Raw genomic sequence first — 19860 nt, forward strand, 5'->3', positions numbered from 1 at the left:
GCATGACTTTTTGTGAAGAGTGTTGTAGGAGGGATTCATGCTTCAGGCCAAAGATAGGCCAGGTGACTCGTTGTTGTTCAGTATTGTCCGACTATTCCTGACTTCATTTAGGGTTTTCTTGACAAAGACCCTGGAGTGGTTCTCCATTTCCTTCTGCAGCTCATTTTATGGATGAGAAAACTAAGGCAAACAGGGCTAAGTGACTTGCCCAGGGCCACACAGCTAGTAAATGTCTGAGGTCAGATTTGAACTCAGGTCTTCCTGACTTCAGGCTCAGAGTCCTATCTACTGCACCACCAAACTGCCCTGGGGCAAGCTAGCTGACCCCAGATCGAGTGCTTTTATATTGCAGGATACTCTACCGTATCTTCTGGCTCCCCCACATCTTATGTCTGCTCATGATCAAATCATAAAGAAAGATTATAGCTGTCTATGTAGGTACAGGAGGTCTGAGTGACTGGAGCTCTCCCTGAAGGTCAACAACCCCAAGTTCAGTGTGTGGAGTCAGAGACATGACAGATGAGGACCACTGAGCTAACGTCCTCAGAGATGCCCTATATTCCTTATGCATAGACCCTCATGATGGCCAGCTAACTCATCTCCCTGCTTTCAGGCACTGATCTCTTCAATTCAGCCCACACAAAACTGCCAGAATAATCTTCTTTAACGCCTTATCATTGTTGTTGTTCAGTTGTTTCTAATTATTCATGACCCCAATTGGAGTTTTCTTGGCAAAGACACTGGAGTGGTTTGCTTCTCCAGATCATTTTATAGATAAGGAAACTGAGGCAAACAGGGTTAAGTGATTTGTCCAGGGTCCCACAGTTAATAAGTGTCTGAGATTGGATTTGAATTCAAGGCTTCCTATCCACTGCACCACCTAGCTAGCCCTTTAGGGGATAGCTTTGATCAAGTTCTTTCCTTTTTAGAGCCATTTCGTAGGGATCACCTAATCTAACCTCCTCATTTTTTCACTTGACATCCGGAGAAAGAAAATAGCTAGCCTGACCTCACACAGGTAGTAAGTAAGCTGGAATTTGAACCCAGGTCTTTTGACTCTAAATACAGTGCTCTTCCCATATCACCAGATGGAGAACACATGCTAGGGAAAACATCCTTTCTCTCATATGTAGGCAGCCACTTCCAATAGAAATGGCCTGATGAACATGGGCCCAAATTCTAGCAGGTCTGGCTTATGGCATCTTAGGAGACTTATTCCCAAAAGGCTGAGAACAGGGCTTCTTAATTTCAGAAATTATTTCACAAAATAATTTTAAAGACCCAAGAGTAAGTTAGGGACATAGAATAGACATTGTAGGAGGTTGTGATTTATTCTCTTTGTTAGCCAACCACTAGCACATACGTTCCCCATCCATCTTTCCCTTTCTTCTTTCACTGTCAGCTGGATGCTGACCACCACCCCCTTTCCATCTCAGCTAGAGATATACCAGAGCTCCACTCTGTTCTAATCCTTGAATCCACTCTCTTCTTGGTACAGGACCATCTACCCCATCATTACTCCCCAGTGACCTCAGGACTTGGCACCTACCCTGCAATCTTCCCTGTCTGAGCACCACCTGGTCTTTCCATATGAGTTGTTCCCCTCAATCAGAATGTGAGCTCCTTGAGAGTAGAGACTGTCTCAATTTTCTATTTGTACACCAGCACTTAGCGTAGGTGGGGAACCTACAGCCTCAAGGCCACATGTGGCCCTCGAGGTCCTCAAGTGTGACCCTTTCACTGAACCCATCTAATTTAGTCAAAGGGCCATGCTTCAGGACCTCCATAGCCACATGTAGTCTTGAGGCCTCAGGTTCCCCACTCCTGGCGTAGAGCTTAACAAATAGCAAGCATTTAAAGTAATTTCCGTTTTCCATTTCATTCTTAAAAATTCCCATAATTCTAACTCCTCTAAAAACTTCTCCTCTAAAAACTTTTCCATCATTAAATGAAGGTAATTTGTGGAATATTACTGCTGTTTATGTACCTAGTAACCCTAATTTCCACTACCAAAATGCAACAATCCCAATTCTACTATTCTTCCATCCTCCTTTCTGTCCTTGTCATCCCCAAGCCAATCTTTAGGGTGGCAATAGGCTTGGTCTCCATTTTGGACAATGCTAGGTACATAGCAGACCCTCAGGTAATACTTGTTGATTGAGTGATTTCTCAATATAGGATTCTCCTACCCCATGTAAGACATAAAAAACATTGTTTTGATGCAGATAATTCCAGGTAATCTACAGAACGGATGATGAAAAATCTTTACCAAAAAGATGAGACTTTCTCCTGTGACTGGCAATGCTGTGCCAGGAAAATGGCTACAAAACTCTTGGAGCTGGTGCTTGTTGTCTCTTTGCTTGCCCTTCCTTGCCCCCAAACCACATTCCTGCTTCCTAGCTGTCTTACCAAGTTGGAGCCTGGGGATTTCAGATGCTGCCAAGTTTACGGTAGCCCTGGAATGTATCAAGACTTGAAGAAAGCTAGGTTGCCTCACCTTGCCCAAAGAAAGAAGATTCAAGGCTGTGATGGAAAGCCATCCAGGGAATCTCAGGGGGAGGCAGGAAGAGTAGGAATTCTGTTCTTAACTGTAAATGTCAAGACATCAGAGTCATTTCTAAACAATGTTGGTACAAGATGTACCTTTTAGTTAAAGAATCTGGGACAGCCAATTCTCTCCCACTCCACCTACTTTAATCACAAAGTTCTAGTAAAGTCGGTGGTTGTTAGTAGTTCCTGTTAATTCAGGATTAGTCTGATGATCTGAATGGAATAGGAGTGGGGTAATTAGAATTTAATCTAAGATCTGAGAGGAAAGGAGAAGGGAAGAGAAGGAGGAATAAAATAGGAGATAAAGAGGAAGAAAGGAAAGGAAAAAAAGAAGAGGAGGAAGAAAGATAATAGTGAAAAGAACTCAGAGTTGAAAAGGCTCTGGGGGAAAAGGCACATTCTCATTCTGAGATCCCACTGGTATGTGTATACCTCAAGGAGGATCATTGAGGGAAAGCAAAGTCCCAGATACCGCAAAATATTCATAGCTGTACTATGAACAGAGAACTAAAATCAAAGTAGATGCCCATTGATTGAGGAATAACTAACCAAATTGTGGTACAAGAATGTAATGGGATATTACTGTTCTGTAAGAAATAATGAAAGGGAATAATTCAGAGAAGTATAGGAAGATTTACAACATGATGCTGTGAAGTAAACAGAAACAGGAAAACATGATACACAACATATACAACAAAGTAATTGGAAAGAACAACAAAATAATGACACTGAATGTTGTATAAAAGAAGCAGCTAGTTGGCACAAGGGATAGAATGCTGAGCATGGAGTCAGGAGGACCTGAGTTCAAATCCTGCTTCAGATTCTTAATGACACTTAACCTCTTTGTGCTTCAGCTTCCTCATCTATAAAGTGAGATGGTTGGCTCTAATGCTTCTAAGGCCCCTTTCAGCTCTATACTTATAATCCTATGCTAATTATAATAATCAAACAGCCCAGGAGGAGAGTTGAGACAATGAACCTTTTTCCCCCCTTTGTGGAGGTTGGGGGGACTACAGGTGGGGGAATGTTACATATATAGTCAGAATGGTTCATATATTTGCCAGTTTTTGCTTAACTGTTTTTTGCCCCTCCTACTTTTTATATTGTCATTTGTGAATGAAAGTTGTGTAAAAACAAAAGACATGGATAAAATGTTTTTAAAAATTATGATAAATTTAAAGGCACTGCTGATACATAAGTGAATTAGTTCAACTGTTCTAGAAAACAATTTGGGATCATGCAAGAAAAGTTCCCAAATGGTTCCTCCTCCTGGAATAATATCCCAAGAAGGTTATTGACAGCATGAAAAGATTCATATGTAAAAAAATACTCTTAACATCATTAGTTATGATAACAAAAACTGGAAACCAAATGTTGGTGAGTTGTTTCAGTCATGTCTGACTCTTCATGACCCCATTTGGGGTTTTCTTGGCAAAGATCCTAGAGTGGTTTGCCATTTCCTTCTCTAGCTCATTTTACAGATGAGGAAACTGAGGTAAACAGGGTTAAGTGACTTGCCCAGGGTCACGCAGCTAGCAAGTGTCTGAGACTATTTTTGAACTCAAGAAGAGTTCCTAACTCAAGGCCCAGCATGCTATCCATTGTACCACCCAGCTGCCCTGGAAATGAAACACATGCCCAAAAATTGGGAAATATCTGAATAAATTGCAGTATATGAATATAATGGAATATTACTATGCCATAGAGAATGCTGAATATGCAAAATGCAGAGACACGTTGCAAAGTTGTATGAAATGATGCAGACTGAGGAAAGCAGAGCCAACTGAATAGTACGCACACAAAATGACTCCAACAACGGAAACAGAGTCAACTTGAACTTTGTTATGTTTTCTCATTCGATAAAGTAATCCTTTGCTGCTTTTGTGCTCATCCTACCTGTTAGCAATGAATACTTCTCCATTTCTTTAGGGCTGTCTTTCTTTCTGCTCATAGTTGTATTTACATGCTTCTTGTGTATGTCTTGGCAGGTAGACTTTTAAGGGTTTTATACAAGCTGTGGTTCTTTTTAATGACATTTATCTATCTCTTCCTGCTGGATTTTACTGATATTGTATGGAAGTGCTGATGACTTGTGTAGATTTATTTCAGATCCTGCAACTTTGCTGAAGCTTAATTGTCTCAATTAGTTTTCAGTCGACTCTTTAGGGTTCATTAAGTACAACTTAGAGAAAAGTCTTAGTCCTGAGTTCAAAGTGTTTCCATTGCCTGACACAGTACAATGTCTTCACAGTTGGTTTTCTGACATTAGCTTTATTGAAGGATACATGGAGATGGGAGAAGTTAGCAATGTCCAAATGGCTTTAAGTACTTGGAGCTACTTTCATTTATTTGTTCCTGTCTCGGTCTTGAAATCAGTCCAGTTTCAAGCTTGTAATTGTGTGATCCAGAGCTGAACCACACACCTGTTGGTGGGGAGAAGGGTGAAGTTGTGGTTTAAATACAATGCAATAGGATTCCTCAGTTCTCAAACTCCCTTGTCTATATACTCCCCAGTGCTACCCATTACTTCTCTACGTTTCAGAACTGACTGGTACAGAATAGCCAAAAAGATGTGTTTTAGATAGGTCCCTCAGTGCTAAAAGAATCCCCTGTCTGTGTAGTGGATACGCCCTCTCTAGGGGTGTTCAGAAGGACTAGCACCTCTGGTGTGAGGGCTGCCGAGCCCTTTTCAAGGCTGCTCATCCACCTTTGGTGTCCACCTGATTCATCCGACTCACCTGTGACTCCAAGAAGCTGTAGCATGCTCACCAGTCATAACCTGGTAAACTGTTTCAGCAGATGGGCTAAACTAGATGGAGGGTGACTAAGGGGTTTCAAACCCATCAGCGAATTGAGGAGGGAATGTCTCTACCCCAAGCATGTGAAGACTGCCTCAGTGCAATAGGCACATGAGAACAGTTTGCTCCAACAACCATGAAGGCAGCTGAAGCATGCTCTGTGGAGAGCTTGATCGGACATCAAAGATGCCAAGGTCATCTGCTGTATCCTGGGCCAGCACCAGTTTTGACTTTTGTCCTGTTGCTAAGTGACTCTGAAAGACAGAGTGAAGCCAATGACTGCACAACTCTGCCTCCCTCACTTAAATCCAAATTATCCATGACATCATTTAGTGATGGCGGTCCTCTTTGAGACTGAAAGACAACCACCTCCCTCTAATAACCACGTATTCATTCTGTATGGCATTCTGGTTTCTCAGCACTGCAGACAGAGCTAGGCTCTGGGTCACCAGTTCTGACAGAAGTCGGGCCCCTAAGGCCAGATGGGTGGGACTTCCTGTCCGTGGAGTGGGCAGGGTCACACTGAGGATTTACACCCACATATTCTCTCTTTCCCTCTGAAATAAATTCACTATGTATATACTTTCTTTCTTTCTTTATGTATATCTTGGTCTCTCTCTCTCTCTCTCTCAATCTCTCTTACTCTCTGTTTCTCTGTCTTTGTCTCTATCTCTCCTCAATTCTATTTTCCATTAACTACAGAGTGTCCCTAAAATCTGGTCACATAGGCAAAATGCATATTTTGAAATATTTGGCATATTAACAGACCTTAGCCCCCTTGACTTTTTTTCTGGGGCATGCCAAAGGAGAAGGTGTACTCAACGAAAATCACAGATGCAACACACTTGATTGAATGCGTGAAGAGTGAATGTGCTAAAATCGATGGCAATGTGGAGTTATTGCATCAAGTTCATATGAATCTTGCAAAGCGCATCAACTTTTGCATCACAAATGATGGAAATCATATTGAAGATGTTATTTCTCAACATTCCAATTAAATAAAATGTTGTTGAAAATTTCATTCATATCATTTCTTGAAAATATGCATTTTTGCCTGTGTGTCCGGACTTTAGGAACACCCTGTACTTTTACCTTGCTATCCAAAGAATGGTGTCTCAGGTTCTAGTACCTGCAAACTATCAGAGTGACAAAGTTCAGACACTCCCCTTCCAGAATCATGGTCATTCTTTTGTTTTTTCCTCCCATTCCCTGATACGAACTGCTCCCCCCTCACCACAGGATATACACACTTTCCCACATTCACTCAATTACTCCTCACTTCTTGCCCCTCCAAAGATACTGCTTCCCTACAACAGTTCCTGCTTTCCTTGTGAGGTCAGGAAGGTTTTACTGCAATGGAGGGAGAGAGTCTTTTCTCTTGGCCCCTGTTCTTGGACTGGCATGAGAGCCTGCCTCTTTCCTTAGGTTGCAAAGGGGCTGATCCAGCCAAGTTCTTAGTTCCTTGGTGTACAGGAATGAATGAATATTTATTAAGTACTTACTATGTGCAAAGCACTGGAGATACATAGAACTCAAGACAGCTTCTGTTGTTAAGAAATTCATTTTACTGTTGGAAGACGACACATAGAGGAGGTTTCAGTTACAAGTCAGATGAAAATACCCTGTGGCCCGTAGGATGCAGTAGCAAAACAAATGGTAATATATTATCCTTCCTTTTTAATGTCATTTAACTGAAGAAATCACATCCATTTCTGATGTTAGACCATTTGAGAGTGCCAAGGATTTTGGTGGTGATAACTTACATGCGTGGGGAGGACCTAAAATGGAAGGGGACTTGCGAAGGGGATATCTGCTGTCTCATCAGAAAGTGGAGAGTGTGCTGCTCCATTTCTGAGATGGAAAAGTAGGCCTTTCTAAAGTTAGCACTTATATAGTGATTCAAAATTTACAGAGAGCTCTTTACTAATGTTATCTTAATCTAGAAGGTAAGTGTTATTACTATTACCAGTTGACAGAAGATGAAACTGAGTAAGACAGAAGATACGTGACTTGCCTAGAGTCACACAGCATTGCAGACAGAGCTAGGATCTGTCTATTAATTGGCCTGTTAGTTGCCTGAGTCAGGACTTGAACTTCAGGTCTTCCTGACTCCAGGTCCAGACCTCTGTTGACTATCCTACAAAGCTGTTTCTAAGAAATTCTCTCATGCAGATGCTGGGTATGGGGCAGGGATCCTGAAATAGAAACAGAGAATCAGAATGTCGGCCACTGGGACATCTCTTCTATTGTGGCCACCACTAGTGTCCTAGGAAAAAATCCAGGGTATCTGGATCTATCTTTATTAAGCCTCCATCCACCTGGCCAAAATATACACCCTTTCCCTGAGGTCATCTCTTCATTTGGGTGCCCAGTGTCCTGTTCCTCTGTACATCTGCAGGTCCTTCTGAACCTTAGAAGTCACTGAGTCCGACCCTCTAACTTTACAGATGAAGCAACTTGGGCCCAAGTAAGTTAAATGACTTGCCCAAGGTCACATGGTAGTAAGTGGCAGAGCTGAAATTTGGACCATTGTTAAGAATAAGAGGAGCACGAAGATACATCCAAGATTAATCAGATTTTATTTGATCCCAGGATACAGAGGAGAGGAGGATGAGTGAGTTATTGGTACAAGGATATTGATAGCAGCCCACTTTGTGGCATCAAAAAACCCCACAACGAACTGGAAATTAAGGGATGCCCATCAATTGGGGAATGAGCAAACTGTGGTATGTAATGGTGTATTAGTAAGGCAATAATAACAATGTAGATGATAATTGTCCAAATGTCTGTGTAGTTCTGTATTGTGAAGTATACGAGACTCTCCACATAGAAGGTAGAAGAAGTAAACCATTTATTCAGACACCAGAGAACCATATCCCACAAGCCATTTATCCAATCTATCAGGGAAGTAAAACATTCCATATACAATATCACAACATGGAAACTCACCATCCCGAAACCTCTCTGACCCCCTGCTGGGGTCTCCCCAAAACAAATTCACAGTACAGCTAAGTCAGCCTGTTCAGCTCTAGCTATCGCTACGGACATTAGCAGCCATAACTGCACATGCTCTCTCTCTCTCTCTCTTTCTCTCTCTCTCTCTTTCTCTCTCAGCATTTCCTGTGACATAACTTCCTTTTCTTGTAAGGAAGCTCCTCCCATCACATGTGACTTAGGCTTTCTGTGATGTAAGCAGGTCACATGGCCTATCAATGCGTAGGAAAGATCTTCAAATCTAAATTGCTACTACAAATGGAAAACTAAGTGCTGAGATAAATGAGGAAGTAGATTATTTCAAAGAGACATGGAAAGACTTCTTACATGAACTGAGACAGAGTGAAATGAGCAGAACCAAAAGAATTTATACTATAATAGCAATATTGTAAAAACAAACAATTTTGAAGATGTCATCACCATCCATGATTCCATGGGCCAATGCTGAAACATGCTCTCTACCTCCTGACAAAGAAGTAATGGATTCGGGGTACAGAATAAGTCATATTTTTGAACATAGCCCATGAGCAAATTTGTTTTCCTTGACTATGCATATTTGTTACAAGGAATCTTTTTCTTTTTTTCTTTTTCTTTTTCTTCCTTCATTCCTTTCTTCCTTCCTTCCTTCCTTCCTTCTTTCTCTCTCTCCTTCCTTCCTTGCTTCCTTCCTTCCTTCCTTTCCTCCTCTTTCTTTCTTTTTTCTTTCTTTCTTTCCTTCCTTTTTTCTCTCCCTGTCTCCTTCCTTATTTCTAGGAGAATAATGGTGGTGATAGGAGGAAAAAATAAAATTCTGTTAATTAAAAAATAAAATGTAATTTTTAAAAAAAAATAAGTGAGTATTTTAATATGGAGGGAAAATCAGGGATTGAGGTAAGAACACTGCGAAAATACCTTAAAACAAACAGGTTTGGAATTGTTTGGGTGTTATGAAGGTCATGGAGGCAACTAGGTTGCCCAGTGGATATAGCACTGGGACTGGAGTTAGGAAGACCTGAGTACAAATCTGGCCTCACTTACTAGCTGGGCAAGTCACTTAACCTCTGTTTATCTCAGTTTCTTCCATTATGAAATGGGGATAATAACAGCCACTGTCTTCCAGAGTTGTGAGTATCAAATGAGACATTTGTAAGAACTTAGTGCAGTGCCTGGAGTGTATTAGGCACTGTGTAAATGCTTATTCCCTTCCTTCCCCATGGGATAGAAATTCTTTTCTGTCCTAGTACCTGACAGGAATGGCCACTTATGAAGGCACGCCGGGAATGTCTAGGAGCCCGGAACTGGCCACTCCAAGCACTGCTCTTGTCAGAATGGGAGAGGCAGCATGGAATCTTGGCTTTCGCCCCATTACTTGGAATGAGGAGTAATGAAGAGGAGTGAAGCTAAGCTTTGGAATGAAAAGAACACGAGAATGTAGCCCTAATTAGTTCATTTGAGATTCTGGTTCTGCAATATCTGAAAGAGAATTGTCAGATTACAAAATGGAATCACTTTCCCATCTCCCACATACATTCCTTTCCTTGAGGGATTAATACTGACCAAGGGATCATTGAGTGGTGATCTGGACCCCCTAAATCAAGGGTTCTTAACCTGGAGTTCATGAACTTGGTATTCTTTAAAAATATTTTGGTAACTATTTCAATATAGGTTTACTTTATAAAATTATGTATTTTATCTTATGCATGTTACCTTTATAAATCCATGTATTTTATCTTATGCATTTAAAAACATGATTCTTATAAGGCGTCACAGGCTTTAGCGAACTGCCAAAGGGATCCAAGACACCAAAAGGGTTAAGGACTCCTGCTCTAGAGTTCAGCATGTTATGGGCTGGCAATGATGTTCCTGCTGCCACTAACATATGGAGCTGAGAGAATCAGTTTGGGGATCTGAGATTTCCAGGAGGATTAAATGTGTTTTAGCCTTAGATTCCAGAGGTTATCTCATCTCTAGCCTAATTATTCACCTAATCTGTTGGAACTTTGTTAGGTGCTTATTCTATTTTAGAAAGATAGCCAGAGATCCAAGAAAGGCAAATTGTTATTCTTTTATTAAAGTGCACATATTTTAACCTTTTATCAAAATATAAATAGTTTGGCACTTAGAGTTTGATGTATTTTGTTATTTCTCATTTAATTTTTTTGTTGAGATTTGTTGTATTTTTTTTAAAAAAAGATTTGTTTTGTAAATAAAAAATAATAGCTGAATACCTACTGTCTTCTTATAGGCCTTTAACTCTGCTGGCTTTTCTTTGTGGGTTGATGGGCATTTTAGTTTCTCTCCTCTGGGTCTATCCAAGACCAGACCCACATGCTGACCTTTGGAATGGGACAGTAGATATCACAGAATGTTAGACTTTGAAGGGATTCAAGAGGTCCTTTAAACCAGTCCCACTTTTTACGGGTGAGGAAGACCAAAACCAGAATAGTTAAATGCCAATGATCACTTAGAGAGTGATTGGTGGAGCTGGGAGCAAGTCCCAGATAGTTCTGGACTCCCAGGTCAGGTCTCTGTCCATGGTGGTGGAAGAAGCCCAGAGCCAGAGGAGGCTGGGAATGGAACTGCTCCAGGATGGGAGTGACTGACTGCCTGTTGTATATTCTCTCTGGCAGGTGTTTGTGCTTTGTCAGGGTCTCCTCCAATTGTGTCAGCTCCTCTACAGTGCCTACTTCAAGAGCAGCCTTACCACCATTGAGAAACGCTTTGGCCTCTCCAGCTCTTCTTCTGGCTTTATCTCCAGTTTAAATGAAGTAAGTGCCTACTTGTTCTGGTCCTAGGCTGTGGGGAGAAGCTGAGCAGGAGGCAAGGGGAGACACTTGGGTGTGGAGACTCAGGTCATGTCTCTGTTCTACTGCCTGGTGAATGGAGATTTCCCAGCTTTTGTCCTAAGTTTTTTCCCAAGTTCTAGGAAGATAGGTCATTTTTTTTAGGTTATGAATCTTTCTTTAGTTACTGGGAGTTTCTTTGAATGGCTGAAACACGAAGCACCTTTGAAAAGTGAAATGTGGGCAGGGGCTAGGTTCTGTAGTTCTAGGTCAAGGGTTATTGTGTTTTTACTGTTTTTTTTAAATGTCTTATCGGTGTTACTTCCTTTTTTCACAGCATTATCACTTCCAGTGATTCCCTTTTTCCATGTTGTCGTTCAGTCTTTTCAGTAATGTCTGAATCTTCACGGTTCCATTTAAGGGTTTTCTTGGCAAAGATACTGGAGTGGTTTGCCATTTCCTTCTCCAGCTCATTTCATAGATAAGGAAACTGAGGCAATCAGAGTTAAATGACTTGCCCAGGGTCACACAGCCAGTAAGTGTCTGAGGCCAGATGTGAACTCAGGAAGGTGAGTCTTTTGGGCCCGGCACTCAATCCATTGAGCCACCTACCTGGCCAACACTATGTAAATGTTAGTTTGTATTATGTATCTATTTCTAGAAATATTTTGTCCCCTATTAGAATGTAAGCAGGAAGTGTTTTTGCATTTCTTTCTATCCCCACAGTGCTTAGCACATACTAAGTACCAATAGATACTTGCAGATGTAGTGATTGGTTGACCTGAGAAGTAAGGCTTCCTTTGGGTACACAGAAGGCGATCTTTCTTTTTGGGTCACTTAAGCCTGGGTGGCTCTGATCTCACACGATGCTCTCTCCTCTCATCTGCAGATCAGCAATGCCATCCTCATCATCTTTGTCAGTTACTTTGGCAGCCGAGTCCACCGGCCCCGGGTCATCGGCATTGGAGGCCTCCTGCTGGCCACAGGAGCTTTCCTTCTCACCCTCCCCCATTTCCTCTCAGAGCCATACCAGTATTCCTCTATTGCTGGGGGTAAGTAACTTTCCCTCTCAAACTCCCTAATCTGTCCCAGAAGATGTGTGATACCCATCTCCTGCAGAAACAAGCTCTATTCGCACCAGAGCAAGGAGAATCCTCTTCCTTTCTTAAAGAGAAACAGAGTTTTTTAAAAAAAAAAAGTATTTATTTCAGGTACAGAAAATGCATAGGCAAGCCAAAAGGACTGAATACCAACTATAACTTCTTCGTGATCTGACTTTTTTATTCTCCCCCCCCAATGAATAGTATTTCATTTTTTTCCAATTACATGCAAAATAGTTTTCACCATTCACTTTTATAAGATTTTGAGTTCCAAATATTTTCTCCCTCCCTCCTTCCCTCCCCTCTTTCCTCTCCAAGGCAGCAAGCAATCTGATATAGGCTGTACATGTACAATCATATTAAACATATTTACACATTAGTCATGTTGTGAAAGAACAAAAAGGGAAAACCATGAGAAAGAAAAAACAAAACAAAAAAGGAAAGAAAATAGTCTGCTTCAATCTACATTCAGACTCCAAAGTTCTTTCTCTGGATGTGGATAGCATTTTCCATCATGAGTCTTTTGGAATTGTCTTAGATCATTGCATTGCTGAGAAAAGCTATGACTTTTTTATTCTTTCAGGCCTTAGATTTATCTTGTGTAGTGAAAAGGGTAAAAGGCAGCATAGTATTAAGCAAGTATTCTGAGCATTGTTTTTAAAAATATTTTGATCTAATGGTAGTCATCTCTAAGGCAGGGTGGGGAGGGAGGGAAAAATGTAAAAAGTGCATAGCAGAGAATAAAAGAAAATTTATAAGGAAGTATAGAAAGCAGAGTGACTTTGAAAACAATGTGTAAGTTTTTCAAAAAAAGTAAACTGTGAAATGTAAATTCATGGTTTTATAGTGAATCCTCTTTTTATGTTGTGCTGTGTACGTGGAAATGTCCTTTTTTATCTATGTATTTAAGTGCAAAATGAATAAAAAAGAAAAAATTGATAACTACATTATAATGGGTTTCCTTTGTAATCCTATGTGTTTTGTTTTGTGCATTTAAAAACATTGTTCTGCAGAGTCCATTGGTTTTACTAAACTTCCAAAGGAGCCCATTACACAAAAAAAGGTCAAGAATTCCTAATGTAGAGAATAGAGAGTTGGTCTCAAAGTCAGGAAGAACTGAGTTCAAATTTGGCCTCAGCCTCAGACACTTCCTAGCTTTGACTCTGGGCAAATCACTTAGCCTCAGTTTCCTCATCTGTAAAATGAGCTGGAGAAGGAAATGGCAAGCTGCTGCAGTATCCTTGCAAAGAAAACCCCAAATGAGGTCACAAAGAGCTGGATAGGACTGGAACAATTGAACAACAAAGCCCAAATCAGTCTGTCTTGATTTATTAAGACTGGTTTAGTGGAAAAGACACTAAAACTATTGGCTAATAAGATGAAGCAAGTGATTTGTTCCTTGTTTCTGAGTTTTCTGCAATTTGCTCACACCTACTCCATTCCTCCCTGGTTTTTGATAAAAGTGTTTGTTGCCCTGTCAACCTCAAGATGAAGCCTAGAGGCCCATAAAAGAGATTAAGTGGACTCCCCAGAGCTAGATGATATTAACTCAGGGCAAAGTTCAGAACTGTATGGAGTGTGAGGTCATGTGAGTCCAGAGCCAGGTTTCATTTCTGATTCTCTAGCTAACTAGATGAATGGCCTCAGACAAGTTATTTTTCCCCTTCCTTTGTTAATTTGTAAAATGATGGTGTTGATGTCCCATCATGTCTTCAGAGCACTGCTAGTGAGGCATTCCTCAGCAGAGAGGTGGGGGAATATGAGGTCTAGAAGGAGGCATACACTTGAAAGTATGGTCAATGTGTTGATTTGTTTTGCTTGATTATACTTAAGTCTTGTAAAGAAGGGTTCTAAACGGGGAGGAGAAATAGCATTGGGAAGTGACCATGATGTAGAAAAAAAAGAGCATCAAAAAAACACAAAAGAAAAAAATCTCTGAGGTTCCTTCCAAATGTCAAATCCTATTCTGTCCCAGGGAAAAGAGACTTCTACACAGGTTAAGAATAGTGACCAGAACAGTGACTGTGGGCTCAGATTGAGCACCTTAGAAGAAAAATGGTAGTGTAGGAAATTAGAAATGGATGTTGTAAATTAAAATGGGTTTGGTTTCAAAGAGTTTGGGTTTGGTCCTAATCTTTACCCTTTAGTACTCATTTGCTATTGGTAAGCAACTTGACCACTCTGGGCCTCAGTTTCTTATCTGTAAAAGGAGAGGGTTGGACCAGATGACTTCTGATGTCCCTTGAAGCTCTAGATCTATAATCATATGATTGGATGACCTTTAAGGTCCCCTGTAGCTTTAAATCTATTCTCCAATGACCTCAGGGCTCATAGAACATCAGAGTATTAATCACAGAACAAATAAGTACTCAGCTATGACCAAGATCTTAGACTCCTCCAAAGCAAACAGTGTGTGGTATGTTTCCCTCCTAGGACAAGGCCGTAGAACTCTGTAGCGATCTAAGATATTAACATTGAGAGATCTAGCCCAAACACCTTGTTTTATGGGTAATAGAACTGAGGCCCGGAGATGTATAGTGAATGGTACTTAAAGATGCAAGATTCCATCCCTGGTTCTCAGTCAGTCAATAAGTATTGATTGTCTACTGTGTGCAAGGCACTGTGCTAAGCTCCGAGGATACAAAAAAGGCAAAAGACAGTGCCTGCTCTGAAGGAACCCATAGTCCAATGGGGGAGACAACATGCAAATAACTATATATAAATTGCATATAATTATAAAATAATATAATAAAATTATATCTAAAATAACTATATATAAAAATTATTATGTAATCACAGAAGGAGGGCATTAAAATTAAGAGGGATTGGGAAAGACTTCCTGCAGAAGTTGGAATTTTAGTTGAGACTTGCAGGATGCTGGGAGGTAAAGATGAAGAGGGAGAGCATTCCAGGCATTGGGGACAGCCAGTGACAATGGTCAGAAAATGGGAGATGGAATGTCTTGTCCAAGAAACAGCAAGGAGGCCAGTGCTACCAGATTGAGTGTGTGGAGTGGGGTGTAAGATGTAAGTAATATGACTGGAAAAGTCAGAAGCAAGGCAGGTTAGGAAGGGCTTTGAATGCCAAAGAGAGGATTACATATTTGATCCTGAAGGTGATAGGGAGCCACTGGAGTTTACTGAGCAAGGGGGTAACGTGGTCAGACCTGGGCTTTAGGAAGATCACTTTGGTAGCTGAGTGGAAGATGGACTGGAACGGGGAGTTCTCATGGTTACCCTTAGGCTTATGTTCCTTCAGTAAAGGGCCAATGAGAATGCTTCCCCAGAGTGTGTTAGCACACCCGGCCCATGCTGTAGGCATTACTGTGGTATAGTTCTGTGCATCAAAGCGTCAGTAATTCCACTGGTGTGTGAGTATGGGGGGGACCCTTTGTAGATCACAGCCCTTCCACTTTGGTAGGTAGGCTTCAGGATTTGCTGTGCTCTCAAGAATTCATCATCTGGTGCCCACTTTTCTGTTGATCATCCTTTCAGAACTGGGCTACGCTAGCCTTCAGGTGTTAGCCCCCTACCTGTCTGGCCCATGTCTGAAGCTTTTCAGCTTGATCAGACCTGCCTAAGAACTTGTACTCTGTTGGCCTAGCCTTTAAGACCCCAGGGTGGGAGCTGGGTTCTAGAGGGGAGGGGGAAAATTATCAATCTCATTTCCTTTGCAGGGCTACAGGACTATGATTGTGGAATGCTATATAAGATGTGCAGCACAGAATAGATCAGTTTCTTGACTTTGCTGAATTGCCTTTCTCCCTTTCATTTTTATGTTTGTGACAAGGGATGTTGAGCTAGTTAAGGTAAGGAGAAGGATATCTTCAATAACGAAGGTGATGTAGAAACAAAAGATGGGGGATAGGGACAAGACCTGGCATTTCACTAGTCTTGGGAGCTCCTGAGACACCCTCCATCAGTGCAGGTTGGCACCTTTTCTGTAGCTAAAAGACTTAGCGAGTTGCCTAAGGCACTGAGATTATTAGTGACTCGTCTGTGGTGGCCAGCGGATAGAGCCCCAGACCCGGAGTCAGGAGACTCACCTTCCTGAGTTCAAATCTGGCCTCAGACACTTTCTAGCTGTAAGTCCCTGGGCAAGTCCCTTCACCCTGTTTACCTCAGTTTCCTCATCTTTGAAATAAACTGAAGAAGGAAATGGCAAACCACTGCAGTATCCTTGCTCAAATGGAGTCATGAAGAGTCAGACATGACTGAAATGACTAAACTGCAGCAACCTGATTATATTATAATTATTTTATTATGACCCAGGTTCACTTCCACACCAAGCTAAGTCATGAGAGGATGAGTTTGGAGGAGATATTATGGTATAGGAAGCCATTTTCTTTAGGGGAAATGATTTTTTACAAGGGAACGTGAGGGATGGGTTGTGGCTTATGTGATTAGCAGGCTTAGAAGGCTAGGCATATCCCATAATTCTAATTCAGGAAAGAATGTTGATTATATGGAGAAGCTAATTGATGTAATAAATTAATTTCTTTCTGTTATAGGATGAGGGTAAGTTTCCTTAAGTAGGTTATAGGATACTAGATTTATTTCATATATAAGGAAGCTAAGACCCAGAGAGGTTGGTCACACAGGTGGTAGGGGTGGAAATTAGAACCCAGGACCCCTGACTCTAATTCCAATGCTCTTTCCACTGAAACATAGAAAGCTTTCAATAAGGATCTAGAGGAAGCCTTCAAAATGCAAAGGGGTTGCGTGTTCGAGGAAGGTGATGCCTTGGAATTCTGGCCTGAAGGTGACAGGAAGGCACTGGAGAATGAAGGTGGATGAAACCCTCTTTTTCTTTGAATTGCTATGTCTGACCTTCCCTCTCCTTCTCTTCCTCCTGCTCCTCTCCCTCCTTCGAATTCTTCTTGTCATCATCATCATTACAATTACTATTAAATTAAATTATTTAATAGTTAATGACACTAATCAATCATAATAATAGCTAGCATTTATACAATGCTTTAAGGTTTGCAAAGCATTTTACATATATGATCTCATTTGGTCTTCATAGCAACCCCGTGAAGTAAATACTATTATTATCTCCACTTTACAGATGAGAAAATTGAGACTAAGAGATGGTAAATGACTTGTCCAGGGTCATGCAGCTTATAAGTGCCTAAGGCAGGATTGGAACACAGGGCTGACTCTCAAATCTAACATTCTATCCACTAAAGAGCATACTAATGTTCTTCAATGTAATTAGGAGCATGAAGCAAGGCCAGTGAGGACCCGTTGTGCCAGGTGGCTCAATGGGTCAGTTTCAGCCACATACCACCACACCTCCCTGGCCTGACAATTCCATTTTAGTTTGATCTGGGTTCCTGGGTTATAATAGACCCACATAATGTTCTCATTTTCATTCTAGCACACAATCTCTGCAGGGAAGGGTGTCTGAAAACAATTATTTGGCTTCTCTTCCAGGAACAGCATATTTACAAGGTCTTCAGGCCCACCCAGGAGGGAAATTCTCTTCATTTTATATCTTAGGTCTCTTCTTGCTCTGAACTAAGCTCCCCAACTCTACAGGAGGGCTTTGGGAGGCGGTGAAAGCAGGAATGGCCTTCTCCTTCAGGTTTCACTGGGGAACCACAAGTCAAAATAGCTGGGCCTAGCTTGGGTTTTATCAAATGTTACATAATTCTAACAATAAGGTAGGTTAGTCTTCTTCAGTTGAAGAAGAGTTATTTCTAAGAACCAAAGTTCTGGGTAGCAGCTGGACTGCCCCCAAAGGATATTCAGCGATCAGTCTAGAGCAGGGATTCTTTTTAAAAATTTAATTTAATATTTTATTTTTTCCTGATCACATATAAAAACAATTTTAATATATTTTTTTAATTTTTAGTTCCAAATTCTCTCCCTCTTTCCCCTCTCTCCCTCATTAGGAAGGTAAACAATTTGACATAGATTATACATGTGTAGTCATGCAAAACACATTTCAATGTAAATCATGCTGTGAAAGAAAACACAGACAAAAAGCCCCAAGAAAAATAAGGAAAAAATATCTTTAATCTGCATTCAGGCTCCACCAGTTCTTTTCTCTGTAGATGAACAGCACCTTTCATCATAAATCCTTTGGAATTGTCTTGGATCGTTGTTTTGCTGAGAATAGCTAAGTCAGTCACAGCTGATCCTCATACAACATTGCTGTTACTGTGTATAATGTTCTCCTGGTTCTGCTCCTTTCACTTTGCTGATCAGTTCATGTAAGTCTTTCCAGGTTTTTCTGAGAGCATCCTTAGAGCAGTGGTTCTTAACTTTTTGTGTGTGTCCTTGACCCCTTTGGTGGTCTTTGGTGAAGCCTATGGGCCACTTATCAGAATAATGTTTCTAAGTATAAAAAATAAAATACACAGAATTACAAAGGAAATTAATTATATTGAAATATAATTATTCATTAAAAATAACAACCACACAAAAACAAACAAACAAGCAAACAAACAAAAAAAAAACCCCAAGGTCATGGACCCTACATTAAGATCCTGATCCAGATGCTTCTCTGGTTCCTTGAAATTTGGGAGAACAGAGAAGGAAAGGCACAGTTCTGACCAACTGTGTTAGCTACTGAAGTGGAGGGTAGGGTTCACAGAAAATGTGACCTCAAATCCATTCAGAAGGGAGTTTATACAGAATGCCACCCATCCTCAAAAGCCAACCACAGCAATATCTGATAGGAGCATTGTCAAGACCTTTTTAATGCTTCCTTTATTTTTTTGGAGGCAATTGGAGGTAAATGACTTATCCAGGATCACACAGCTAGTAAGTATCTGAGACCAGATTTGGAACTCAGGTCCTCCTGATTCCAGGGCTGGTGCTTTAGCAAACCTTGTACTACCTAGCTAGCTTTCCCTGCTACCCTCTTAAAGGATGAAATGATGCCTTTTCTAAAGGAGCACAGGTCTGGAATTAATGTGGAATTAAATATTTTCAAAATTTCAATTGAAAGAAACACTAGTCATATGTTTGGACCCTAATTCTAACAGCCTCTGCTTGGGTGCCTGTGCCTAAACCCCAATTCCAAAACCACATCCAGTTCAAAAAACATGTTCTGTCCCAGGCAGTTTCTCTCTAGCTAAAGGGCAGCATGCTCCAGCTTATCTCTGCTCCTTCCTCAGTAAGCAGATGTGCCTATCTATAGATTGATTCCCAGATGCTGATAATTGACTGTACACTGAGTCATGACCGTATTTGCTACTTACTGACCTTTCTAATATGTATCCTAGACATAGGATTTTGTCTAACAAGACATTAGATGAGAAGCTATGTAGAGATTGCTTGTTAGCTCTGACTGATAGTTAACTTAGTGACATTTCACAGTGAAAACCACACCCCCTAGTAGCCCCACCTTGGGCTATTTTCCAGTGAACTCTGGGTAATATGCCTTCGCAGTAGATATAAAAAGTGCATGTTCCTTTAAGAACTAACCACTCCCTAATCCCATCCCAAAACACCTAATCGACATGTTTCCCCCCTAAACATTTCATAAAAACTTCCCCTGTAACCCTGAAAGGTCACAGGTTCCCTAAGAACTCTTGCCCGCTGTAAAGTGTAATAAATCTTTGATACTTTGACTTAAAGAATGCTTCAGATCGTGAATTCATTTCAGATGGCCCCGACCCTCTCCAGTACTCAGGTCCTTGAAGGG

General features: G+C 41.0%; 1 protein-coding gene across 1 annotated transcript in view; it reads left to right on the top strand.

The window, feature by feature from the left end:
• Positions 1–19860, top strand: part of SLCO2A1 (solute carrier organic anion transporter family member 2A1) — a 150556-nt gene that overhangs the window by 56131 nt on the left and 74565 nt on the right. The window contains exons 2-3 of the mRNA XM_036747810.1: positions 10952–11089; positions 11994–12156. Coding sequence (XP_036603705.1) covers positions 10952–11089; positions 11994–12156 — 301 coding nt within the window. The remainder of the gene's footprint in view (positions 1–10951; positions 11090–11993; positions 12157–19860) is intronic.

The sequence above is a fragment of the Trichosurus vulpecula genome, chromosome 2 (assembly GCF_011100635.1).
Source record: "Trichosurus vulpecula isolate mTriVul1 chromosome 2, mTriVul1.pri, whole genome shotgun sequence".
NCBI classification, from domain to species: Eukaryota; Metazoa; Chordata; class Mammalia; order Diprotodontia; family Phalangeridae; genus Trichosurus; species Trichosurus vulpecula.